General features: G+C 35.1%; 1 protein-coding gene across 6 annotated transcripts in view; it reads left to right on the top strand.

The window, feature by feature from the left end:
• The window catches only part of SETDB2 (SET domain bifurcated histone lysine methyltransferase 2), a 62646-nt gene that overhangs the window by 4113 nt on the left and 30538 nt on the right, over positions 1-27995 (top strand). For 4 of the 6 annotated variants that reach the window (XM_077752609.1, XM_077752607.1, XM_077752606.1 and 1 more), the window contains 4 exons: positions 1721-2083; positions 9353-9475; positions 10455-10520; positions 14466-14562. In XM_077752609.1, coding sequence (XP_077608735.1) covers positions 2068-2083; positions 9353-9475; positions 10455-10520; positions 14466-14562 — 302 coding nt within the window. In that variant the 5' untranslated portion in view covers positions 1721-2067. Of the gene's footprint in view, positions 1-1720; positions 2084-9352; positions 9476-10454; positions 10521-12678; positions 12801-14465; positions 14563-27995 lie in introns of those variants that run through there. The other 2 variants (XM_077752608.1, XM_077752610.1) reach the window with 2 other exon arrangements.

Below are 27995 nucleotides of genomic sequence, written 5' to 3'. Positions count from 1 at the left end.
TATTACCTTTACTTTTTCAACATAGTTCTTAAATTTACATTTTCCTAACAAGATCTAAATTTAATTAGTATTGATATCCTCCTTATGAAGAAGAACTTGACATGCTTCTCCTTTACTTTATCCAATCTTGCAGTGATTCCCTTCCATCCCCCTTCTGTAAAAGAACACAATTTCCTATGGTTATTTATGTCATTTTTGTTTCACTTATTATTAAAACCCATTCTTAATCTGTCTTTAGCATTAATGTGTTTTAGTCATTTGTTCATTATTGCTTCTTATACCTCAGTACTTTAGTTTGGTTGTTTTATTTTTATCAAGTATGGTACTAATTCTCTATTTGGCTTTTTGAATGTCTATAAGAGTCTCTCTCTCTTTTTTTTTTTAATGTTTGTTTATTTTTGAGAGAGAGAGAGAGAGCACGAACAAAGAGAGAGAAGTAGACACAAAATCTGAAGCAGGCTCCAGGCTCTGAGCTGTCAGCAGAGAGCCTAATGTGAGGCTCAAACCCACAAACTGCGAGATCATGACCTGAGCTGAAGTTGAGTGCTTAACCGACTGAGCCACCCAGGCGCCCCAGGAGTCTCTTTTTTTAACTTTTGCTAGTGAAATATAGCTTGGCTGAAATGGCATTCTGGGCTCAGACTTATTTTGCTTAAATTACTGCCTCTGACATTTCTGGTGAGAAGTCTGATTACCAGAATGATATGTGTTTCTTTTAGATAATCTGAATTTTCTGGAAGCTTCTAAGAGTTTGTTTTTATTCTTGATATTCTAACATTTATCTACAGTTTGTCTAGTAGTGTGTATTTTATCCTGCTTGGCATCCAATGGATCCTTAGTGAGCCTTTATGTTTTCCAGTTTTGAGAAATTCTTGGTCATTATTGCCTCTTCTTCATTCTCTGTTTTATTCCTCTTTTTTCCTCTGCATTCTGAGTGAATTACTCAACTTAGTCTTCCAGCTTACTACTGGCTTTTCATCTGAGCTTAGGCTGTTATTCAATTATCTATTGAGTTTATTCAACAACTATTTTTATATCCAAGATACCTAATTGGTTATTTTTCTAAGTTGTGTTGTTTTCATGGATACGATTTCCTTCTTTAGCGCTTTGAGGACGTTAAATGCAGAAACATTTAATTTTTTTTAATATTTTTTAAAAAGTTTTTTAATGTTTATTTTTGAGAGAGAGAGAGCACAAGGATGGGAAGGGTAGTGAGAGAGGGAGACACAGAACCCGAAACAGGCTCCAGGTTCTGAGCTGTTAGTATAGAGCTGGACGCAGGACTCTTAACATGAGAACTAGGAGATCATGACCAGGGCTGAAGTCAGATACTCAACCGACTGAACCACCCAGGTGCCCCTTTAATGCTTATTTTTGAGAGAGAGAGAGAGAGAGGAGAGAGACAAAATCTGAAGCAGGCCCCAGGCTCTGAGCTGTTACTACAGAGTCCAAAGTGGGGCTAGAACGCCCAAGCTGTGAGATCGTGATGTTTAACCGACTGAGTCACCCAAGTGCCTTAAATTTGTTTTAAAATTATTTTTCAGGATTCTTAATTTCTCTATAATTTCTTAATTTTGGTATTTTATACATTTTTCCAGTTAATATGTACTTGTTTTTATAATACTTTATGCTATTTTAAAAAATAGAGGCATTATTATAAGACTTTTTTTCTTACATATTTTTTACAAATATATACCAAAGTTTATTGTTTTCTTTACAGAATGTTTCATGCATCCTTGGACCGAAAGATGAAGTTGGTTTTTATTTTTAAAATGATACTGTCAATGATCTGATATGACTATAAATACTTGCTTGAGGAAGCTGCATGGACTTGTCATCAGTTTGGACTAGTGGTCATTTTTGAAAGTTTCTTCAACCACAGTTAACTATTTGAAAATTCAAGCATCCAAGAACATTGGGCTAATAATGACATAATGATGTATTTTCTCTGAGGACTGCAAATTTCATAGAGACCGCAGTTGGATTCCAGTTATATTCTCCTATTGAAGTGATTCAGTCCTTTGATAAAGTTAATTTTGAAGCTTTATTCATAAACAACACAAAAAGATGGGAGAAAAAAATGGTAGGTTTGGAAAACCATTGTTAAACTTTATATTTAAAAGTGTATAGACTACTTAATTTAGCTGAATTGTGGAATTTTCAAGGTTTTTCACTGCAAGTGATGGTTGTACATTTGAGGGAATTTAGGACTTACTCTCATTTTCAGCCAATAATTTTGACAGTCTAATTAATTGTGTATCTGTAAGGCTAAGTCAGTTCTTTAAGGTACTTTTGTAAAATTATACTTTATTTTTTAAAACACTTTTAGATTTACTTTTTAAAGAAAAATTGAGAGGATAGTACAGAAAGTTCTCATATCTTCTACATCCACTTTAACTTATGATTAACATATTACATTTGTCTGGTACATTTGTTGCAATTAACGAACCATTATTATTAACTAAAGTCCATAGTTATTCATATTTCCTTAGTTCTTGCCTGATGTCTTTTTCTGTTCCAGAGTCCCACATTATATTTATTTGTCATAACTCTATAAGGTCTTCTTGGATATAACAGTTTCTCAGACTTACCTTGTTTTTTATTTTGTAGTATTTTGTATCTCAGTATTTTGTAGGATACCCCTCTACTGGAATTACTGATTTATTTTTGTCATGATTAGACTGGGGTTATGAGTTTGGGGAAGAAGACCATAGAGATAAAGTGCCATTTTTACCACATCATACCAAGGGTACATGTTACCAACATGCTTTCTCTCTTGTTGATATTGAGCTTGATCATCTGGCTGACATAGGGTTATGTCAGATATAGTGTTATGTTTCTCCACTATAAATTAGTTTCTCTATAGTACCTTTTGATAAGAAATCACCATATATAGCTCTTGTTCCAGGATTAGGGATTGTGCTCCCCCTCTTTGAGAATGGAATATCTACATTAATTATTTGGAATTCCTCGGCAAGGGAGATTTATCTCCTTCCTCCCATTTTTGTATTTATTCGGTCTTTTATTTATATCAGTATGGAGTCATGGAGTTATTTTATACTTCGGGTTAAAATCCAGTACTGTTTTATTTTGTTGTTCAAGTTGTCCCAGGATTGGCTATTAGGAGCTCTTTAAGTTGCATCTGTGTTCCTTTGACATGCCTGTATCAATGTAGGTGGTTTTGTTTTGTTTTCCTTTTTTTAGCACTTCTTTATTTTTTGGTACTAGAAGATGCTGCAGGCTCATCTTATATATTTCCTGCCCCAGGCCTAGAATGAGTCCTAGCCATTTCTTCAATGAGCCCTGGTTCCTTTTAATAGAGAATGGTTTCAGAAACCAAAATCTGGGAACTAGTTTCTGGGCTGTCCTTGCTTATAGCCCCTTTTAGCTAACAGAGCAAGGAAATATATGTATATGCTGTATGTACATATATCTAAAAATATTTATGTATGTAATCATCTATCTTCAGCTAAACATGAGTTTATTCTCATGTTCCCAACTCTAATCCATTACCACATCTATCCAACAGTGAGAAACATGGCTCCTACCATCTATTATCCATTTATGTACTGGTGTGTGCTCATTCCAGTACACACACACACACACACACACACACACACACACACACACAGCTGTAACAGAAATGTAAACTTATTCCCAGGTAGGAAACTACAGTATAGTTTCTTTTGTCTTTAGTCTTATAGACTCTACTTATTTCCAGTTATTTAGGTTAGCCTTCAGTGACGTTGTCTATTCAGTTGTAATACATTTAGATGCTCTTGTCATGGTTGGCCTTCCTTCCTTGGATCCCTGACCTCTTAAATGCTAGTTTAAAATTTCACTACCCTTTAACATATTTGAAATATATGGATTGTTATACAGATCATACTGTTGATCTAGTGGTCACTGTACCATTCATCTAGGCCATTGGTTCTCAAACTTTCTTTTGATCTTAGGACTACTTTATTCTCTTAAGAGTATTTAAAATCCCTAACAGTTTTAGTTTATGTGGGTAATATTACTACATGTTACTGTACTAGAAATTGAAACTGAGAAGCTTCAAAATGTTAATTGGCTCATTAAAAAAATGAACCCAACATATTAACATGTATTACATTTTTGTGAGGAATAAGTATTTTCTAAAACAAAGTTAGATGTTTTGCATCTTTACAAATCTCCTTAATAATTGGCTTAATAGAAGAGAGATTCTCATATCTTCTTCTGATTCAATCTGTTGTGATATGTTGCTTTGGTTGAAATGTATAAAAAAAATGAAGCTTCACACAGACAAAAAGTTGGAAAAAGGAAGAATATTTTAATAGCCTTTCAGCTAATTGTGGACCTTTTTTTGGATACAACTACAAAACTCAACAAATAGTTACTCCTTCAAGGTCATTTGTAGTGTGAAATCTGAACACATATCTGTGACTTTTTTAACACTGTTACAGAAAATCCAGTGCACATTGATTTTATAATATTATGCATTGGCCACTTGGAAAATATTGGTTCACTGAATCATGCAGATTTTCCAGATATTGACACATTTCATCATACAATATTAAAAACTCATATTTGTTAATATTACTCCCAATCTCCTCAAAAAGTGATTAATTATTGAGAAGCTATCAAGCTTACCAGGGCACATGTAAAGTTTATAAATTTCCAATTTTAACTTAGTCTGAATTTTGTCATTAGTAACAAATACTGTCAATATTGAACTTAAGGTGGTAGGTTCACTTTGTTCTTTTTCAAGAAAATGTGTGTCAAACATACAAGTCTAAAAAAAACTAGTTTTTTTTTTTTTTAATTTATTTCTAGGAGAGAGAGAGAGAGACAGCGTGAGCAGGGGAGGGTCAGAGAGAGAGAGGGAGATACAGAATCTGAAACAGGCTCCAGGCTCCAAGCTGGCAGTCAGCACAGAGCCCGACGCGGGGCTCAAACCCACGAACCGCGAGATCATGACCCAAGCAAAAGTCAGACGCTTAACTGACTAAGCCACCCAGGTGCCCCTAAAAAAACTAGTTTTTGTATTAGTAGTTCTTTTAAGTAAAAGAACTCCATGAAAAAAAAATAAGCTGTTTTAGCCTACAACTCAAACAATCTCACTAGTGCTTTGGCTTGAGACAGCCATCATCCTGTGGTAACCATTTATATTGTTTTATTAAGGATATTCTTAAGTGAAATTGATGATGAGGAATATATGATACTATGCCAGAAGATTTACTGGTAGGTTGGTGCCAGCCCCTTGATTCATGCTGACATACTGACTTTTACTCATCAATGCTTTTGTACCAGCAGTTAAAGTCATTTGAGGAAAAAAGAGAGCAAATAATGTCTTAGTATTTCTATTAAAATAATTTGACACAGCATATATTCTCTGAAAGGATTTGAGAACCCCAAGGGTTCATAGATCATACTTTGGTAATCACAGACTCAGAGACATCATAAAGATCTGCTAGACAATGCCCTGAAGCTCCTCAGGGGATATACTTTTATATATACATATATATGTGATATATAAAATATATATATATATAAAAGATATGTATATCTTTTCAGTGTACTTGGTAAATACTCCAAAAACAGTTGTCTAGTAAATAACTCGTCCAGCTGTGATTCTTGAGTATTGCCTATTTACAAAGACCGTGTATGTCAAAGGAGATTGGGAGACATATGATGTAACTATAATTTCTGTCTTCTTTCCAAAGCCAATATACTTCCCACTTCATGATTACTTCCCTGCAGTAATCATGTGTAGCTCTAAGTAAGGGAGCAAGTTGGGACAGAGTTATAAGATAGTATTCTTTGTTTCTAGAGGCAAGTAGTGATATTAGTATACTGATTTGATTTTTCAATTCAAGAATTTGTTCCTGTGTTCCTTGTAAATGTTTTGTAGTGAAAAATTTACAGTCTTAGATCATAACCTCAAACATACATACAGCAAGAAACCAAAATTGTTTACATTGTAGTAAACATATAGATGGTATACAGATGAAATGAAATGATTCAACTATTTTTCCATGTGATATTCATTTAGCCTCTTCAAAAAAGTTATTAACTGGTCTGTTATTCTCATTTTTCAGATAAATCAGTTACCTTTTTTCTTAATATTACTGTGGTTAAAAATTTCCATAGCAAGAAAACAAAAATGACCAAGAGGGAAGACAGGAGGAAGAAGAACCATTTAAATGAGAATTAACTAGCAGTATGAAATAATGATACCATAAAGAACAATATTAAAAACCCAGAATAAATATGAATTTCTTAATTATTTTTATTCTACAAGCAGATGGTTTCAGTATTTTTGTTTGTTTGTTTGTTTCTGAGAGAGAGAGAGAGAGAGAGACAGCATGAGCACGGGAGGGTCAGAGAGAAAGGGAGACACAGAATCCAAAGGCAGGCTCCAGGCTCTGAGCTAGCTGTCAGCACAGAGCCCGATGCGGGGCTTGAACCCACGAACCGTGAGATCATGACCTGAGCCAAAGTAGGACGCTTGACTGACTGAGCCACCCAGGTGCCCCGGTATCAGTATTTTCTGATTGGCATTATTTTCTTGAATTCTATTGCCGGTGTCCACTTCATTAATCCATTCTAAAACTAATAACTTACCCTGTTCACTTTTCAAATAATTTAAGTATTTCCTATCAGAATAATTTGGTATCATGCATTGACATTTTGAACACAGTTTTAAATGATAGTCACTGAAAAACAAAAATTCAGCTAAGTCCTAATTGTGGTCTTGCAGCATCACTAAGGACTAATTAGGACCAATTAGGACTAATAAATCCTAATTGTGGTCTTGCTGCTGGCTTTCTCAGGCCAGGTGACAGTAGTAGATGATTCCAGAAGATTATAATGCTACTGGAAGCTATTTCTAAGTATCTTTCAAAATCCTTCCCACCTAGGTGTCCAGCTCTGATAAAGATAAAGCCTTAATGTGGAGTATAAACTCACTGAAGAAAAGAAACAGTAACAACCAATTAAGCACTTTCACAAATAGTTTTGTCTAAAAGCAGTGATTTTTGTTGGTGATCTTTCAGTGAAAAACTTAATGATTTTAAAGATTCTAGGAAGGTCCTTCACAAAATACTTTTTCCACTTAGCTAAATGATACCTAAAATTCCACAATTAGAGATTAATTTCTTATACCTAAGACTATATCCCCTGTTAAATTACACACTGTAATTTCTTGCTAAAGGCCACATGCTCATCTGCACATCAACTCCATGAGGTAGATGCTATTATTCTTCCCATTTTATAGCTATGGTCACAGCTTAATGACTGGTTGAGCTGCAGATTCAAACACAAATGCATCTGAACTCCAAAGCCCAGATTGTTAATCACCACTTCTGTTCTTCCATTGACTCCTGATACTATTCTCCTGGGTTTTCCTTCCACCTGTTTGCTCCTTCTCTATCTCCCTGATTCTTTGTTCTTATACTTATGCCTTATATAGACAACTCTCTTCTCATTGTACACATTCTTCTTAATTACATCTGTTCAAGCATTTGTGTACCATTTACGCCAAAATTCGTATAACTGGACCTGATCTGACTCTGGAGCCTGTATACCCACCGTACTTGCCTTACTTAAATTTCTCACTTGTCCCGTCTTTATTCCCTATCTTAATGAATACCATTACTATGCATATGGTTGCCCAAGTCAAAAACTTAGAAATCATTCTTGACTCCTCTCTCTTTCCACTGCCACTTGAGTGACCTTTCTAAAGAAACTAATCACGTTATAAGATGCTTAAGCCTTTTAAGTGGCTCCCATAGTCTTTCATATGAAAATGGAGTAGCTTAGCATGGAATGAAAGGCTCTCCATGTCATGGCTTCTCCTGCCTCTAATACATCTTTCTTCATCCTTTTTGCCCTCTCACATTGCATTTATTTAAAATCTTGAAACCTTGTCTGAGCTGTCCTATGGGGAGTTAAAAGTAGGCTTGGTTTTGGAGGCATCAGACCTAAGTGTCAACAGGGAAACAATACCCCTTCTGAGACTGCGTTGATGGCAGCATCTCTAGTTACCCAGAGATCCCCTTTGGCTAAAATGACTTTGTCAGGGAGGTTTGGGACTATGAAGCCTAAGTCTTTATGACTGTTCTCACCCCACTGCTGAACTTAGAGGTCTTGGTTTAATTTTTATTAAGGAAAATATATTTTTCGTAAACTTAGTAGGCTCGCTCTCTGCTTATTAATCCTCCTAATGGCTTCTCAAGTGGCCTTTATAATGTGCAATAATTATTATGTCCCTGTGTTGTTTAAGGCCCTATTAATTAATTTTGAACATTTTATATATTTTAACATTAAAATTTTAACATAAGTAAATTTTAACATTTTAGGTATTTTTGTTACTTTTAAACATGGTGTGGGTGTGAGATTTGGCTTTTGCCAGTTTATTTTGTCTTTCTCATATTTCTGTTTTAAGCTTTCAAAGAACTATTTCCTCTAGGAAATTTTTTTAAATTTTTTTAAATGTTTTTTATTTATTTCTGAGAGAGAGAGAGGGAGACACAGAATCTGAAACAGGCTCCAGGCTCTGAGCTGTCAGCACAGAGCCCGACACGGGGTTCGAACCCATGAACCGTGAGACCGTGACCTGAACCGAAGTCGGACGCTTAACCGACTGAGCCACCCAGGCGCCCTAGAAATTTTTTTAATGTAAACTCTACGCCCAACATGCAGCTTGAATTCACGACCCCATGATCTAGAGTTGCATGCTCTACTGACTGAACCAGCCAGACACCTCTCTCTAGAAGTTTTTGACTAAGGTGTTCACTTGCTGGGCATATAAAATATTGGCTCATCTCTATAGCTATCTATAAAAATTTTAAACATTTTTGCTTCATATAATTATTTAAAAATTATAAGAGGGGCGCCTGGGTGGCTNAAAAAAAAAAATTTAAATTAAATAAAAAAAAAATAAGAGACATTTAAAAACATTGTTGGACATTTAGTTATTTCAGCAATTCTTGAGATGTTTCATTCTAAAACCATTTCCATACTTAGTGGAGGTTATATCCCTGAAACTTTTAAAATGCTTATGTGTCTATACATACATTACTACCAGCCTAGAATGAAACCATTCCTTCTGTTTTCCAGAGACACCAGAAATAGTACACTAAAGTTTTCAACATATTTTTATGTTAGCAGAAATGAGTAAGATATTTAGGTCATATTCTTTGCTATTCTTTATAAAGAAACAATGATCAAAATCATTTTCCTCAAGGAAAAAGATAGACCAATTAAATCTTGATGTTATCCACCACGTGGATTCTCTATAACATGTGCTTTGGGGAAATTACAGTATATTTTTATTGAGCTCTTAAGCTATTCACTTTTATTATAGGTGATGCAAAAACTTTCTGGATGGAGCTAGATGATGGAAAAGTGGACTTTATCTTTGAACAGGTACAAAATGTGTTACAGTCACTGAAACAAAAGATTAAAGATGGGTCTGCCACAAATAAAGGTATGAACCACAAAAATCTTTTAATATATTTAATGTTAAATATTACCCACTGGCAATATAATACAGTGCTATTTCCACTATGTTTCTTTTGTTACTTAAGAGCCTATCATCGGTTCTGTTTCCTTTGTGTGTGTTTGTACTCTTCTTTGACAAAAATGTGATTTTACCATATGCCATAGACATGGCATATGAGTGAAGAGGATTACTTTGAATAATAGCTGCTGAATTTATCTGTTTCTGTCATGCTACTTTGTTTCCCCCACATTTTATCTTTTCTTTCTCTTCGTATCTCTTTTTGAGGGGTGGTGGGTATTGCAAAAGTAATATCTGTTCATTGTACAACATTTAGTACCTATAGAAAAATAACAAAAATTATCCACCACCCCATTACTCAGAGACACCTAGTGGTTTTTAAAAATATGAAAGTACATGTAACTATATTTTGCCTATTTTGAACAGAACTCGCACTACTTATCTTCTGAAAGCAGAACTTGCCTTCTGTTTCAACAGTCAGTTCTATCAGCCTATTTTTATTTTTTCTGTTTCTTTGTTTTCAACCCTGGTTGGTTGTAGAACAGAAGACTTTTAGGTAGAAATTTACTTCTTTCCTTCAGGACGTAAGATTTTCAAGCAAATTTTCATTTGGACCCTTCTTACTACTTTGTGGATGTTTTTATGACGTTAATCTTTTGTTTGCTTGTCCAAACAATAGTGCTGTTTTTCATTTTAACATTCCTTCATGAGTCAGATGTATTTAGTTTTGAATCCAGTTCTACTAACTCCTAGCTAAATGACCTGGAATAAATAGTTTAACTCCTAAACCTTAATTTCTGTTTCTAATGCAGGTAATCATAAGAACCTCTCAGAGGAGTTAATGAAGATTAAGATAAAGCATATAAATTATTTAGCACAGTAGCCGGCACCATGAATGAAAGTGATGCTGCTGCTGGTTTTCATGCTTTTTTCGTTTCCTTAACAGAATACATCCAAGCAATGATTCTAGTGAATGAAGCAGCCATAAGTAACAATTCAACATTGATAAAGGGTATGTGCATTTCTAATCCCAATCTTGAGTATTTTGTTATTTTCTTGACTTGATGCAGGTTTAATTGAGTTCAGATTATGTCAGATTACCTAAAAATAATTTAAAATAAAATGTAAGGTCTATACTGGTAAATAATATAAATCAGTTTTCCTATTAAATAAAAAGTCCTACCCATCCAGAGAGAGGAAATGCACACTCTTCTAAGCCTTTTAGAAGAAATGAACAAATGTATCTTTTCTTCAGAAAATTCTAAGGCTCCAAACTACTGTAAACCCACTTTGTGTGAAAAACAATACTAGAAAGGTATATCCTGGCATATATAAGTTAGTGTAAACAATTTTTTTTATTTCTAGATTATCAGACCATTAATCTTGCAAACTCTAAACAAATTAATTTTAGAAGGAATTGATCAAAAATAATGTACCAGAACTAGGAGAAGAAATATTAAAAAGCTATTTTATCAGAATCACTCTCCTATAAATATTAGTTTATCTCTAATTTCCTAAATGTTGAGGTGGTATTTTACTGGATTTTAATTAACGCTCTAAATATTATTAACAAATAAGAATTTTAACTTTCATAATTCAGAGCCTTAAGGATTTAAATCTCTGAAAATGTTGCCTGGCATCAGGAGTGTTTTTTAAATAAACCTTTTTGTTATTCAAAAGTATTCTCAATTTTAGTAGCTGATGTATAGTTTGAGAAGAGTAGACTCTTTAAGAAAACAGCCTTCCTCAGTATGTTTCAATAGCACTTGGAATCAATATACTTAGGAGATCACACCAGTTTTGCAAGAGAGAGGCTTTTAAATGTAGAAGGTGCTGGGGTGCTTAGGTGGCTCAGTCGGTTGAGCATCCAGCTTCAGCTCAGGTCATGATTTCATGGTTCATGGGTTCGAGCCCCATGTCAGGCTCTGTGCTGACAGCTGGCTCAGAGCCTGGAGCCTGCTTCAGATTCTGTATTTCCCTCTCTCTGTGACCCTCCCCTGCTCACATTATCTCTCTCTAACAGAAATAAATAAACAAACATTTTTAAAAAATTAAAAATAATAAATGTAGGAGGTAGTAAGAGGAACTAATTCTGAAACAATTTTATTTCTCACTAACAAAGTAAATTGGGTTTTGGGTTTTTTTGGCAATGATTTCATCAATAGAAATATTGAATATTATAATTTTGTATTTTTATATAGTTCCTCTGAAATGTAATGAATTTATCAAAGTAAAGTTATATCTTTGCCAGTAGAAGAGCAATATTTGTAAGTAAGGAATTGGGGAGTTATGTAATTGACATTGTTGGGAAAACAAAGATTAAAAACTTCCTAGTAATAAAGTTTCATATTAGTATTTATTTTTTAAAAAATACTGAGACTGGGAAAAACGAAAGGACATCATGGTAAGGTCAAAACAAGCTATCCCATATCCAGCTTGGTCTGCCCAAACCACTGATTACTTTTATTTTCTTTGCTTATGTATAACTGTAAAGATGTGCTATATCCCCAAGCAAAAAGGATTAGATACTGTTTTCTTGAGAGAAGTTATTATTTCCCCTTTCCTCCCTTATCTAATGATTAATGTTAAAATCTCCATGCTTTGAGGGCTCCTGGGTGGCTTAGTCAGTTAGTGTCCGACTCTGACTCAGGGTCATGGTCTCATGACCATGGGGTTGGATCCCCATGTTAGTGCAGAGAACCTGCATCAGATCCTCCTCTGTCCCCATCTCTCTCTGCCCCTCCCTGCTGGACTTCTCTCTCTCTCTCTCTTAAATAAATAAACTTAAATAAAATCTCCATGGTTTTCAGTAAGTCTTATTTTTAATTATGTTTATATACATTTATTGTATTCATATTTGTTAGTATGGACTTATATGACTCATGAAAAGAAATTAGTTGGGAAAAATGAGAAATTCTAAATTTGTAAAAACTTAATTTTTAATCAAGTAGTATAGCTCTTTTCAACTATGAGATTTTAAACCTTTCTTTATCTTGATAATTAAAGAGAGATGATTGTTTTCCAGATAGCCAAGTAGTGGCTTCATGTTATAACTGAAACTATCCTTTTGTTTACTTAAACTATTTTCCTTTTTTTTTTAATGTTTATTTATTTTGAGAGAGAGAGAGGATGAGCAGGGAAGAGGCAGGGAGAGAGAGAAGAGAGAGAAAATCCCAAGGAGGCTCCCTGCTGCCAGCATAGAGCCCAGGGAGGGACTTGAATCCATGAACTATGAGTTCATGACCTGAACCGAAACCCAAGAGTTGGACACTTAACCACATGAGCCATCCAGGTACCCCAAACTTTCTTCTTAATAAGATTGATCTGCACTAGGGGCGCCTGGGTGGCTTAGTTGGTTAAGCGTCCGACTTTTGCTTAGGTCATGATCTCGCGGTTCGTGGGTTCGAGCCCCGCGTCGGGCTCTGTGCTGACTGCCAGCTCAGAGCCTGGAGCCTGCTTCAGTCTGTGACTCCCTCTCTCTCTGACCCTCCCCTGCTCACGCTGTCTCTCTCTCTCCTAGAAATAAATAAAACATTAAAAAAAAAAAAAAAAGATCTGCACTAAAGGACCAATGTAAGTTAATAACCTGAGGCAAGATGAGAATCACTTTTTTCTTAAAGGCCCTCAGTGCATAGGAAGAAAACACATTTAAAAAAATCCTTAAACCAAACATAGAATATTCTATATATGCATTTTTCAAAATAAGAACAGGGAATCCATAACTTTTTTTTATTAAATACACAGCTTACTTCTGTTATATAGTCATGTTGGAGAATAAAAATAGGTGAAATAGAAAAAAGACAAGATACAGGATTAAGTTAAATGCAGGGGTGCCTGGGTGGCTCAGTTGGTTAAACATCAAGCTTTGGTCATGATCTCACAGTTCCTGGGCTTGAGCCCTGTGTTGGGCTCTGTGTTGACAGCTCTGAGCCTGGAACCTGCTTTGGATTCTGTCTGTCTGTCTGTCTCTCTCTCTCTCTTTGCCCCTCCCCCACTCACACTCTTTCTCAAAAATGAATAAACATTTTTTTTTTACAAATAGTTTATTTGGCAAATTAGTTTCCACATAACACCCAGTGCTCATCCCCATGAGTGCCCTCCTCCATGCCCATCCCCCCTCCCCCCTACATCCATCAGTTCTCAGTTTTTGTCAACAAAAAATGAATAAACATTTAAAAAAACATTAAAAACCTTTAACATTTTAATTAAAAAATTTTTAATTAAGAAAACGAAATTAAGTGCAGATATAGGAAAGACTAAGTAATATGAAAAGACAAATGGAAGTACAAAAAGAGGTACCCAAATATCCCACCCTCCAAAAATACAGATAGCAGTGGAACAATGAGAAAGCAAAAGATACATAAGTTTTCCATTTTGTGACCTTTTATAGTAAAATCTATGTTATTTTTCTATAAAATGCAGAAATAAGGATACTCGATGTTTACCTTAAAGGTTGATTAAAATTCAAATAAAGTTCAGAGCAAACTAGATTTTCTCGAGTAGAAGACTCTTCTACCCTAAGTCTTTTACTTGATCATATCTTATTTCCTCAATGTTTTTGAAAATACTGACACCTAATTTTTTTTTTTTTAATGTTTTATTTCTAGGAGAGAGAGAGAGAGAGACAGCGTGAGCAGGGGAGGGTCAGAGAGAGAGGGAGACACAGACTCTGAAACAGGCTCCAGGCTCTGAGCTGGCAGTCAGCACAGAGCCCGACGCGGGGCTCGAACCCACGAACCGTGAGATCATGACCTAAGCGAAAGTCGGACGCTTAACCGACTAGGCCACCCAGGCGCCCCTTGACACCTAATTTTTTAATTTAATCTTGAAATCGTAATATGTTTGCAGATTTAAGCGCTCCATGCATCTCTAATCAATAAAGATATTATTTAGATATTAGAGTAAATGATTTTTAACTTTATATACTTATTACTCATGTTTGTATTTTTTCGTGTAGATCATACATCTGTGATCCAGAATGAACAGGAAAACAAATCAGGTTCATTGCCTTCTACATCATATGAAGACTCTTTTCCAGAAGACTGTACATTTCTGTATGTATATAGGTTATATTTATTTATGTTGTTAATGCTTTCATTTCCAAAAAGAGAATTACTTTTTCTAATGATTTGACATAAAACTAGATAGACTATATAAAAAAAAAATTTTCCCATCAACTTGAAAAGTTGTAAATTTTAGTATTTTATGTAGGATGAAGTTTCGTGAGTCCCTTAGCAAGTCATTTATTTGTTAATATCCCTAGGTAATCAAGTCTTTGAATAAAATTTAGCTTAAGATGTCCTTGGGTATAGCGGCATGTGGGTGGCTCAGTTGGTTGAGCATCACACTCTTGATCTCAGTTCTGGTCTTGATCTCAGCATCAAGAGTCCAAGCCCTGTGTTAGGCATGAAGCCTACTTAAAAAAAAAAAAAAAGTCTTTTGTGTATATTATTAATATACTAAAATCTACCAAGTTGGCATTTTTTAACTAAAAAATTATTTTCCTGGATTATTTCTTTTATTTTTTCAATAAAATTTTATTTTTAAGTAATCTCTACACCCAATGTGGGGCTCAAACTTCAACCCTGAGATCAAGAGTCGCATGCTCTACTGACTGAACCAGCAGTCCTGTATTATTTCTTTTGAAGTGGAGGGTAAATAGTATTTCTTTCTTCTTTTTTAAAGTTTATTTTGAGAAAGAGAGAGAGACACGAACCATGAAATAATGAGCTGAGTTGAAATCAAGAGTCAGATGCTCAGCCAACCAGCTGAGCCATGCAGGTGCCCGAAACATTATTTCTTTCAGTACCAGTTCAGCTTTTCAAACACTTAAATAGCTCTGAATTACTTATGAAAATAGGCTAAATTTTTCTGACCTTTTCTTTCTCCTTTTACTATTTCAGTAAAGATTCCTTAGCATAAGGTAGAATCGTAAGAAAGGAAATCTGACACTCTGACACAGTCTTTATTTTTAGTAGATAATACCTATACTAAAACGTTCAAGTAGTTTAAAGGAAATTCCTGAAAGTACTTTGTGCTACACCAGGGAACAGAATTTCAAAAACAAAAGTGTCTTTATAAAGAAAGTTCTTAAGTTAATTATACCTTATTTTGTTTGTCCTTTCAGCTACATATTAAATTGACCAAAAAATCTTGTCAGTGTAGAATTGGGTTTTTTTATGCTTATTTATTTTGAAAGAGAAAGACAGAGCATGAACAGGAGAGGAGGAGTGAGGGAGAGAGAATCCCAAACAGGCTGGGCTGCCAGCACAGAGCCTGATACAGGGCTTCCTCTCACAAACCATGAGATCCTGACCTGAGCCAAAGTCACACACTTAACCAGCTGAGCCACCCAGGCTCCCATAGAATTCTTTTTGCTTTTTTAGGGCTTATGAGTGTTACAGATTGACACTATTTTGCATATGATTTGCATTATTAGAGATGTCATTGAAGTTTGATTCTTATTTATCTTTTTATTTAAAAAATTTTTTAATGTTTTATTTATTTCTGAGAGAGAGAGAGGCAGCGTGAGCAGGGGAGGGCCAGACTGAGAGGGAGACACAGAATCAGCAGCAGGCTCTAGGCTCTGAGCTAGCTGTCAGCACAGAGCCCGACGCAGGGCTCGAATCCACGAACTGTGAGATCATGACCTGAACCTAAGTCAGATGCTTAACCAACTGAGCCACCCAGGCGCCCCTGATGTTTATTTTAAAATACTCTCAGAGAAAGCTAGAAATTCTAGTCTTCTGATCTACAACATAAAATTTCATTACCTTCTAAAACAAGTGCGATTACTTTATATCACTAAAGTACAAGATGCTTTTTCATATAAATTACCACCAATTTTCATTTTCTATTTATTTTATTTCATTAAAATTTTATTTCAAACATGAATATAGGAGTTTATTTTATTTTTATTTTTTTAAAGTTTATTTTGAGAGAGAGCATGAGCAAGTGCAAGTGGGGGCAAGGGCAGAGAGCGAGGGAGAATCCTAAGTAGGCTCCTCGAGGCCAGTGCAAAGTCCCTTGAGGGCCTCTAATTCACAAAACAGTAAGATCATGACCTGAGGCAAAATCAAGAATCAGATGTTTAACCACTGAGCCACCCAGGAGCCCCAGGAGTTAATTTATTCTTAAGCATTTCTTTTTGGTTTTAAATTCATGATTGTAGCTTATCAGAATCCTTTTGAATTTTGAATCTCCTTTTCTATTTTCTTTCCCTTCTTGCTTTTCTCCTTGAGCTTTCTAGTCTTGATTATAGTCACTGAAAACAATATTGAGTAAGGACCAAAGGTAAAAACCTTGCTGGCTCATTGCTCTTTCATTGTTCTTCAGAAAGAAGTTTTTGACCAACTGTGAATTTACTTAACCTCTACCACTATCCCACCTACATTTGTCTATCTTACTCAGAAGGGTTTTGCAGGAAATCATGATTCACAGCAATAGTGTTCTATATTATTATCACACATTATCAAACCTTGTCAAAAAGGAAAATTAGATTAATTGTGCTCTTACCTAGTCCATATTGGCTTTTTAAATTCTAAGTACTTAAAAGCCACATGCTTGATTCTCTCTTCTAGAAATTGTTTAGAGATCAATATCAAGCTAATCATACTTTGGTTTCTGGAATGTTTCCTGTTGGCCAATTTTTAAAAATTAGGGAAGCATTTTCTCCTTTTTCACTCTTTTTTCATTTGAAGTTTTCTTGAAGACCTTGAAATGTGATTTGTTTGAGCCTAGATTTTTAAATATATTTAAATAAACTAGCTTTCTAGGACTCTTTTTAAACTTTAACAGACATTAATTTTTTTCTTTTAATTTTGTCTGGTCTTTCCAACTTGAGAGCAGTACTTAATGGATGGAAAAGATGAAGGCAGAATTGGTTTGGAGCTCTTCTTTCTGTTATCAGCCTTATGCTATCTTTCCCCTAACAGATTGTCTACTTGTTCCAAACAGAGCTTTAAATGTTTTGTTGGCTGTTTTACTAGCATTTGGGGGAGCACCAAGTCTTAGTAGGCTTCAGCCTTTGTGACATTTTTCTTATAGGTTCACATCAAGATTTTGTATCATAATCAGTCTTCTTTTTTTTTTTGTACATATTTTTTAAAAAATCTGAGCTTCTCAAAGAAATGAAATAAGTTTTTCTAACTGCTTTCTCATCACATTAGGATTATTTGTGATTGCCTAATCAGAACTTCATTTCCCTAGAACCTGCAGTTCTTCTTGTGCTGTATTCCCACTCTGATGTTTTGTCCATTAGATCATATCTAATTTTTTTTTAATGTTTGTTAATTTTTTTGGTGGTGGGGGAGGCCCAGAGAGAGAGAGAGAGGGAGACAGGATATGAAGCAAGCTCTGTGCTGACAGCTGAGAGATGACGCTCATGAGATCATGATCTGAGCCTAAGTCAAACATTTAACTGACTTAGCCACCCAGGTGCCCCCATTCCTAACTTTAAGTTGAATGTTCTGAGATCTCAAAGGAAGGGACATTTCTGATTAGACTCAAGGTTTTCTTCCTTTACCATTAAGAATTTCAAGGCCATGTTTCACTCTTGATCAGAATTATTTTTAAATAATTCCTTTTGCATTTCTCTGTAAATCATGAGTTTATTTCTTGTTTTGTGTTCAGTAATTAAACCTCTAGCAAGCCATTAGTTACATAGGCAGACTGGCAAACTAAGTGGGGAATAACTTAAGCTAAGGATTCTCAATCCCAGCTGAATTGCTCAAGGTCATACAATTTGTCATTGGCAAAACCATAGTGAAAGTATTAGGTCTGATAAAAAACTGACCTTTTGTATTTTATTCTAGAATTGAATTGAAGTGAGCTATGACGTAGCTATTATAAAAAGCAGTTTTGTTCCGATGATAATTCAAAGATTCTACTTTTGTGATGTTAGGAAACCTGCCTTTTTTTTCTTAGTGGAGTATTTTGGTTTGTCAGAAACACATACCTACTGAAGGCAGATTAGGTGGTGGGATTTATTAGAGATATATCAGACATGCAGCTTTGGCTATTATAAATGGTGGAAGTAGGCTTGCCCCACTGTGAAAAGACAGGGATGTGTGGGGTGCACGGGTGGCTCAGTCAGGTAATTATCTGACTCTTGATCTCAGCTCATGTCTTGGTCTCATAGTCATGAGTTTGAGCCCTGCGTTGGGCTCTGAGCTGGGTGTGAAGCCTACTGTAAAAAAAAAAAATGTGAATTTAATCCATTTGCATTTTCATATGACATGCATAAAGACACCCAAAAGAGGGTTTTTTTTTTTTTAAATGAGTTCATACACTCACACACACACCCCTAACCTAAACATACATACTCATAAATAAAATAAGGTGTTTAAGAACAGAAAATGTAACACAGCAGGCTATACAGGAGCTAGAATCGGAACTGGAGACTCAGTACCTGAGGTCAGGGTCAGCATTTTTTAGCTCTGCTTCTTTCCATCTGTTATCGATTGGTTTTTCTGTTCCCACATAGTCTAACACTGCTGCCCTAGCTAAGCATTATATGATTTGCTATTGGTAGTGTCATCTCATGGTATATTGTTTTTGTACTATTCTAAATTCTTCTTTTTTTAATTCTTTTTAATTTTTTAATTTTTAATTTTTTTTATTATTTACTTTTGAGACAGAGATAGAGCACGAGTGGGGAGGGACAGAGAGACAGGGAGACACAGAATCTGAAACAGGCTCCAGACTCTGAGCTGTCAGCACAGAACCCAATGCAGGGCTCGAACCCACAAACCGTGAGATCATGACCTGAGCTGAAGTTGGACACTTACCCTACTGAGCCACGCAGGCGCCCCTTAAATTCTTTTTAATGTTTGTTTATTTTTGAGAGAGAGAGAGACAGAGATAGTGCACAAGTGGGGGAAGGGCAGAGAGAGGGAGACACAGAATCCAAAACAGGCTTCATGTTCTGAGCTGTCAGTACAGAGCTCAAACCACAAACTGTGAAATCAGGACCTGAGCTGAAGTCAAACACTTAACCAGCTGAGCCACCCAAGCTCCCCTGTACTGATCTAACTTGAGAGAAACTATAAATAGCCCAGTGAATATGTGACCCAACAGCTTTGAGTACACTTAAATTTAAAATGTCTACCTTTCAGAAGAGGATGACCAAAGAAGGGAGTGAGCAGTCTTTAAGATAAGTTTAAGCAGTATAAGCAGTCTTTAAGATAAGACTAANAGACTTGCCAAAAGCTAGGAAGTTTGTTGACAAGTCTTTGAAGACTAGTAGTTCAAGTGTCTAATAACAAAACAATTCTCAAGCCACATCCAAACTGAGAAGCCCTATCTGGAAACTAGCAAACAGTTGCAGACAATATCATACTACCTCCTTATCCTTCATTTATCTCCAGCATTTTTATATTTTGGGGGGGTCGGTAACTAGGTTTACAATGCTGTGCATAGGATTTTTTGTTTGTTTTTGGTTTTTTTTAGTTTTTCTAGTACTGTATCTTCATATGTATAAGAAAGAAAGTTAACCATTCTCCCCATGAAATGGGATTGAAATTAGGTTACTTCTGAAACTTGTAGGAAGTTGATTTTCTTTCACTTACTTTATGAAAGGAGACACAGGTAAGAAGAGAATCTTTTCTGAGGTTCATTTCGTGCATTTCATTTCCATGTCTTTTTGCTTCTTATTTTCTAACTCTGCTTCAGTATAAAAGGTACTTCTCTCTTTCTTAATTGCCTAATGTATCAAGCCTTGCACCTCTTAATTTTTGTTACTTTACTCACCAGAAGAGTACTTTTGAGCCAAGTTGGCTAACTTTTGAAATTCTAAATTCCAAATTCCCAGTTTTACCAGCATGCTTACTATTACAAATTTTAGTCCTAAGTAATTCTAATTGTGTATTGTTCCAATAATGACTCACTTGGAGCTGTACTTATTGTCACATGAGATTATATAAACGTACATAATAACTGTAAACTATGGTACAATATTAGTTATTATTTAAGAACTAAGGATAACCCAGATACTTTATCTTTCACATATACCCTGAGTTAATCTTTTCATATTGACAGAAGAACCTCTTGAGACAACAAATTAGTATTTCTTATTTCCCTTTCTCCAAAAAAAAGCAAAATAGGAACAAAAGATCATAGTTGAAATAGAGGAAATCAAATGATAACATTTGGAGAAAAGAATGCCACAAGCCAGCCTGAAACATAATTATTTGGTTAAGGCAAGTTGAAAAGGAAAATGAAACATTTGGCTTACTGGTTATACAACCCTGTAGGTATATAAATGAAATCACTTAAAAGTGATAACCAGTATCATAACAAAGAACAAAATTGTGAGAGCCTAAGAGAATTTACTATAGTGAACACTGAATGAAACAAAACAAAAAGAGGAGGTTATTTCTCAGGCAGACAAATAAATAGAAGTGTTCAGAGTTTGGGGTATACTATAATGCTTTATAAGAAAAAGTGGTAGGAAGGAACATGGCACTTACTAATAAGAGAAAAGCAATTTCAGACACAGACTTTAAAAAACAGATAATACTGGATATCAAAATAAATAAATGAATAAAAACAGTTACTAAAGTGGACTATGGGGCGCCTGGGTGGCTTAGTCGGTTAAGCGTCCGACTTTCGCTTAGGTCATGATCTCGCGGTTCGTGGGCTGGAGCCCCGCGTGGGGCTCTGTGCTGACTGCCAGCTCGGAGCCTGGAGCCTGTTTCAGAGTCTGTGTCTCCCTCTCTCTCTGACCCTCCCCTGTTCATGCTGTTTCTCTCTCTCCTAGAAATAAATAAAAATATTAAAAATAAATAATAAAAAAAAAATAAAGTGGACTAGGCTGAAGAACATACAAGTTAAAAAGAAGAATAGGGCAAAATTTGCAGTATAGTATATGTTACTTACTCTGGAATGTGCCCCCAATATTATTCAGAAATACTAAAAGAGATTGAAATTATTTAACGAGAAATAAAACCTTTCCTTACTTTTCTTCATTGGATTTGTCTTAATCTTTTAGTTACATTCTCATCTAGTATTTTTTTACTGTCTTTTCAAGAAATGTAAAAGATTAAAAATATGTAAAGGAACATTGCAAAACCCAAAAACAATCTAGAATTAACAGCTATTAACACTTCACTGTATTTGCTCCCAGTCTCTTTAAAAAAAAGTGTATGTGTGTACACACACACACGTACACACACGTGTATGTGTGTATATTTACATATATAAATATATAACGTCGTTATCAGTTACTTCTCTAGTTAATTTTTTAATACTTATATAGCCACAAACAGTATATAGTTTTATTATATACAGAATAATTTTGAGATCTAGTCATTTTGTTGTGTACAGACTCTTTCATTCCCTTTAATTCTGGTTTTTCAGAATGTGAAAACACCACATTTTATTTATCCATTCCTTTATGGATGGGTAATTAGATTGCTTCAAGTACTGTATTTCCTATTTATAAGTAGTAGTGCAATGATCAGTTTTATCCTTGTCTTTCTTTTAAGAAAGTATTCATTGTGAAATTCACCTATTAAAGAGATTAAAGATGTAATCTGGGATCTATAAGATTATCCAAAATATGGAATAAAAGAGCGAATAGGTGAGAAAATAAAATGATGAGTAATTATTATTCTAAGAAAGAAGTTCTTAGGGCCGCTTGGGTTGTTCAGTTGGTTGAGCATCTGACTCTTGATTTTGGTTCAGGTCATAATCACAGGGTCATGGAATCAAGCCCTGCTCGCTGCTCCACACTGAACATCAAGCCTGCTTAAGATTCTGTGTCTCTCTCCCTCTGCTCCTTTCCCCTGCCCACACTCTCTCTGTCTCCAAAATTTAAAAGAAAAAAAGAAACTACTAACAGAAAACCAACATCTCCAACTTCAGTGAATGCTATAGAAATATTTTCAGGATCATCCATATGTTATAATGTCATTTAGAAAAATCTAAGAATTTCAAGCAAAAATGGTAGGATTAGGGTCAACATGCTGCTACTCATAGTGAAGGAAATCATATTTAAACCAGGATTCAAAATTTCTCTGGTAACTAGAAAATAAAAATACATATCTTTTCCATTTATAAATTCCGTATTTATAAAAATAAAAAATAATATTTTCATATATTAAAATTAATGTTAACCTGTACTATAAAAGCATTACTTGTGGAAGAATCTACCATATGTTATTCTGACCTAAAACACACAAAACCACCAGAAGCTAGAATAAGTGAAGCAGAAACTATAATAAAGAAGATAACTTCGAATATAAGAAAATATCAAGTCTGGAGGTGCCTGAATGACTCTATCATTGAGCATCCCACTCTTGATTTCAGCTCAGGTCATGATCCTGGAGTCATGGGATCAAGCCCTGTGTCCGACTCTGTACTGAGCATTGTTCAAGATTCTCTCTCCTCTTTGCCCGTCTTCCCCCACTCATGTGCCCTCTAAATAGATAGGTAGGTAGATAGTCAGTCTGGAGGTAAAAGTCTTCACCAAGTACCACAGTAATGAAAATTACTAATAGATAAATACTGGTTAAAAAGAAATTTTAGGGGTGCCTAGGTGGCTCAGTCAGTTAAATGTCTAACTTTGGCTCTGGTCATGATCTTGTGGTTTGTGAGTTCAAGCCTTGCATCAGGCTCTGAGCTCTCAGCTTCAGATTCTGTGTCTCCCTCTCTCTTTACCCCTCCCTCATTCGTTCTCTCTGTCTCTCTCAAAAATAAAATAAAAACATTTTAAAAGAAAATGTTAAAACATTAAAAAAAAGGAAACATTTTAGTGTCTATTAAAGTGTTAGAAATACTGAGACAAAAACAAAACAAAAACCAGACTAGCCCCAGATTTAACCTCTGCAAATGCTCAGAAAATGTGCCATCCATATGTCCTTCTGGAAAACTTCCTAATATATCCTCTTGCTGACCAAAAGATAAATCTGAATGTAGAAATTAGGATTGTGGAGGACATAGTGTTTAAGATATGGCAGTGATATGGAAACTGTCTAAATATGAAGGTAAGTGTAATAAATATGAATTGTTAAATTCAGGGCTGTGGAGTCCCTAAATAATATGCAAAATATTTTGTTAATACTGTATTTCTAGGGATAGAGTCCATAGCTTTTGTTAGATTGTGAAAAGTTTTCGTGGTCCTAAAAACTTTAATTATCACCATTAAGGATATAGGGATTTTAACTAAAATTTTTGTTTTAATCCAGAGAAATATTAAAAGAGTGAAATGACCAAGTAGAATGTATACTAGTCAAAGAAGAATGATTTACCAGTAGAAAATCTATGACTTTACCAAAGTAGAACACAGGAAGAAAAACTTACCTTAATGGATGCCAAACAACTTAAAAATTCAATTCTAGAAGAATGTTCTTTAGTATTATAGAGAATATATTCCTCAGACCAACATCCATGTCCTATATATTGATGAAACTCTATAGATATATTTTCTTTAAGATTAAGACTGGAATGCCTGCTATCATAATTGTTCAGTATTTTCCTAGAAATTCTAGACAGTACAATAGAATATCAAAGAAAATAGAACTCTTGAAATGTACACAGTAAAATTATTTGTAGATCTGTCTACTTAGAAAATTTAAGATTCAAATGTAAAATTATTAAGCTATAAAGAGGATTTAATACCAGTCACATAAAATAAAAATACGAAAACCTATACTTTCATTTCTTTAACTTGGCAATTATTACAAATTTGATGTCAGAAGGCAAAAACTCAGAAAACATCTAGAACATGTTTAAAAAGAAAAATAGGCAGGACTTGCCCTGATAAATCTCAAAATGTTCCATCAACCTGTAGAAAAAAACACATTGGTTTAAGAACAGTTGCATCAAGAGACCAAATAAGCCTAGGAAATAAGTGAACGTTTTTTGTGTATTTGTAAGAATGTAGGATACGGTTAAGTTAGTACTAGACTTAAAAAAGTCACCCAGCAGAAGAAAGACTTGTTATTCAGTAAATGACTCTGGAACAATTGGATATTATTTGGAAAATTTAAGTTAGATCTTCTTCATGGCACATCAGAATAAAGTCCAGATGAAATTGGACTCCCGATTCATGGAAAAATTAATTAAAAAATAGAATCCTAAAAAATAATCATAGTAATGATAAAGATTAGATGTGTTCCTATGACATTATATATCATGAATTTATTCATTACATTATTTATACTTTGTTATAGATACTTTTTTACCTAGAATGTAAACTCCTTGAGATCACAGAGCTCTCATTACTTCTGTAGCACCTAGTGCCTAGCAGGCACTCAAAAAATCTGATGGAAGAATGAATGAATGAATGAGTGAATGAATGAATAAACAAAATGGGAAATTGGACAAAGCATACAGTTAATCAAAGGGAAGAGCGAGTAAACATGAAATTATGTTCAAACTCTCTGTTACTAGAGAAAACATTAAAGGAGGTAATAGAGTATTGTTTTTCATTTCTCAAATTGGGTAAAATTTTTAAAATAATCAATTGATCACTCATACAGTATAAATTGATCTGGCCTTTTTGAGAATCAATATGGTTGGCCTGTATTGGTTAAAATATATGTACCTCCTAGCACCATGATTGTGATCTCGTGATCTCTAAATGTTATTGCTCATTAAGTGCAACCATAGACCTTTGGAGAAATGACTGCTGACTCCAGACTGGAGCATCTTGTGACAGAAAGCAAGAAAGTTATCAAAGACTACCAACTGTGTTAGAAAGACTTGAAAGAGCTCCCACTGGCTAAAAAATGGTACAATTTGAATATCAAAAGGAATAATCAGTGTGATTTATTCATTTATTTATTTTTTATTTTTTTAATGTTTATTTTACTTTTGAGAGAGAGCTTTAGCCAGGGAGGGGCAGAGCGAGAAGGAGACACAGAATCTGATGCAGGCTCCAGGCTTTAAGCTGTCAGCACAGAGCCAGATGCAGAGCTCAAACTCACAAATCATGACCTGAGCTGAAGTTGATGCTTAACCGACTGAGCCACCCAGGCTCCCCCTGTTACCTAGTAATTCTTAAGGAATGTACCCTAAGGTAATAATCAGGAATTTTGTCAAGGATTCATGTATGAGGATGTTGATCAAAGTAGTAACATACAGGAAAATTGGAAACAAATGTTTTCAACACCACCACAAGGAAAGCATCAAATTCTAGAATGTGGGAAATGTTACAGGACAAATGACACAGTTTATTCAACTGCAACAAATGTCATAAAATGAAGAGGGAGGGAGCACTGTTACAAGATTAGAGACAAAAAGACATCTGAATCAAATACAATGTGTGGGACTTGTTTGAATTCTGATTCAAATTTTAAAATAATCACCCATATGTGAATGTGGGTCATTGAGATTGTATGTTTTTTAAAAAATCTTATTTATTAGAGATATATACTAAAATATTTTGGGTAAAGTATATAATGTCTAGGATTTGCTTTAGAATACTCCATGTTTTAGTGTGGGGCAAGAGGGGGTAAAAATAGAAGTAAAATAGTCAGCATGTTGATAACTACTAAAGTTTGGTAACAGGTGTCAAAGATAAACAAAACCAGACAGTAAAGTGTTGAAAACTAGGGCCACTGGGTGGCTCAGTCGGTTGAGCATCCTGACTTTGGCTCAGATAATGATCTCTTGGTTCATGAGTTTGAGCCCCGCATCGGGCTCTGTGCTGACAGCTCAGAGTCTGGAGACTGATTCTGATTCTGTGTCTCCCTCTCTCTCTGCCCCTCCCCTGCTCATGCTCTGTCTCTCACAAAAGTAAAATAAACATTAAAAATTTTTTTAAAAAAATAATGTGATGAAAACCAATTTTATTCAGTAACTACTGATATTAGGGGGAAAAGCTGAACTCTATTACAATTTATGCTGGGGCAACTAGTGTTTTAAAGGCAAATGAGGGAATAGAGATAGAGGACGAGAGGAACCCAAGTAAAAAATTACAAAGAGTCAGTGTGAATGTGTATGAGGCCAGCTGTGTGTGCTTGTGGGAAATCATCAAAGTTAAGATCTGTCCTCCCACAGAGACAGGAAGACAGAGGCCTTGCCCTTCCTGATGATTAACTTTCAAAGGAAGGCCCTACAGAACCTTAAGAAAGGCACTCTTGAGTTATAGGAGATGAATACACATACTAGAGGAATGGAACAGAGATTCACAGTTGTAAGCCCTTTTTAGTAAATGCTATAAGGAAGGAAGGTCAGAAGCTTATCTTCAGGTTTTGGCTACAAGAAACAATAAACTGCCTTGACAGTCTTGAGCTTTCTTAGGCAGGCATGTTAGTAGGGGGCTTGGGTCATGCCAGAGACATGGCCTTACAGAGAAGCCTTGCTAGAGTTTGGTTGTGATAGTGAACAGGTTTTGATGGAGGCATCATGTGCTAAGAGTTCTACAATTCTTACAAGTACATGGGGATCCTGTAGTATATTAGGTTTATTAATGAGAAAATACAGTTATGTAAGTTTGCAAGTTTTATTAATAAGAGGTTAAAATGTGTATTGTTACCTAGTAATTCTTTTTAAAAAAAATTTTATAGTTTATTTTTGAGACAGAGAGAGAGAACATGAGCGGAGGAGAGGCAGAAAGAGAGGGAGACACAGAATTTGAAACAGGCTCCAGGCTCTGAGCTGCTGCTAGCACAGAACCCAATGCGGGGCTTGAACCCAGAAACCGTGAGATCATGACCTGAGCTGAAGTTGGATGCTTAACTGACTGAGCCACCCAGGCTCCCCCTGTTACCTAGTAATTCTTAAAGGAATGTACCCTAAGGTAATAATCAGGAGTTGGATCAAGGATTCATGTATGAGGATGTTGATCAAAGTAGTAACATACAGGAAAATTGGAAACAAATGTTTTCAACATTAAAAATTTTATAAATACATTCTAGCACATTCTTTCTTCTATTAGATTGTCAGAGATCCCAAAATATCAAGAGCTGTTGGTTGATGAAGCTCCGCAAAAGCGAGTACTCTCATAAATTGCTCCAAGGGCCGACCCCATGGAGAGCAATTAGGCGATCTTTACAAAATTAATAACTCATTTACCCTGTAACCTAACGCTTCCACTTCTGGAAACGTATTCTGAAGTAATCTTTACATGTATGAAGTTGTTATGCACAAGGTTATTCATTGCATCATGGTTTGTAATAGCAATAGATTGGAAACAACAGAAGACTAAATAAATTGTGGCTTTTATGCAAAGGATTGCTATATAACTGGAAAAGGGATGGGGAACCTCATATCTGTGCATTCAGTAAGTAACCACTAGTTACATGTGGCTATTTAAATTTGAATTATTTGAATTAAAATTAAATTGATCAAAATTAAATTTAAGATTGTTTTTTGGTCCCACTAACCACATTTAAAAGTGCTGAATAGCCACATGTGGCTAGTGGGGCTCCCAAATTGAACACAGATATGGAACGTTTCCATTGATGCAAAAAGTCTTATTGGACAGTGCTGCTTTACATAGCGATTATAAAAATATCTCTAAAAAATATATATATAACTT

This window comes from Crocuta crocuta, unplaced genomic scaffold (assembly GCF_008692635.1).
Source record: "Crocuta crocuta isolate KB4526 unplaced genomic scaffold, BGI_CrCroc_1.0 scaffold190, whole genome shotgun sequence".
NCBI lineage: Eukaryota > Metazoa > Chordata > Mammalia > Carnivora > Hyaenidae > Crocuta > Crocuta crocuta.
The sequence above is the reverse complement of the archived record's forward strand: the minus strand, read 5'-3'. Positions and strand labels throughout refer to the sequence as shown.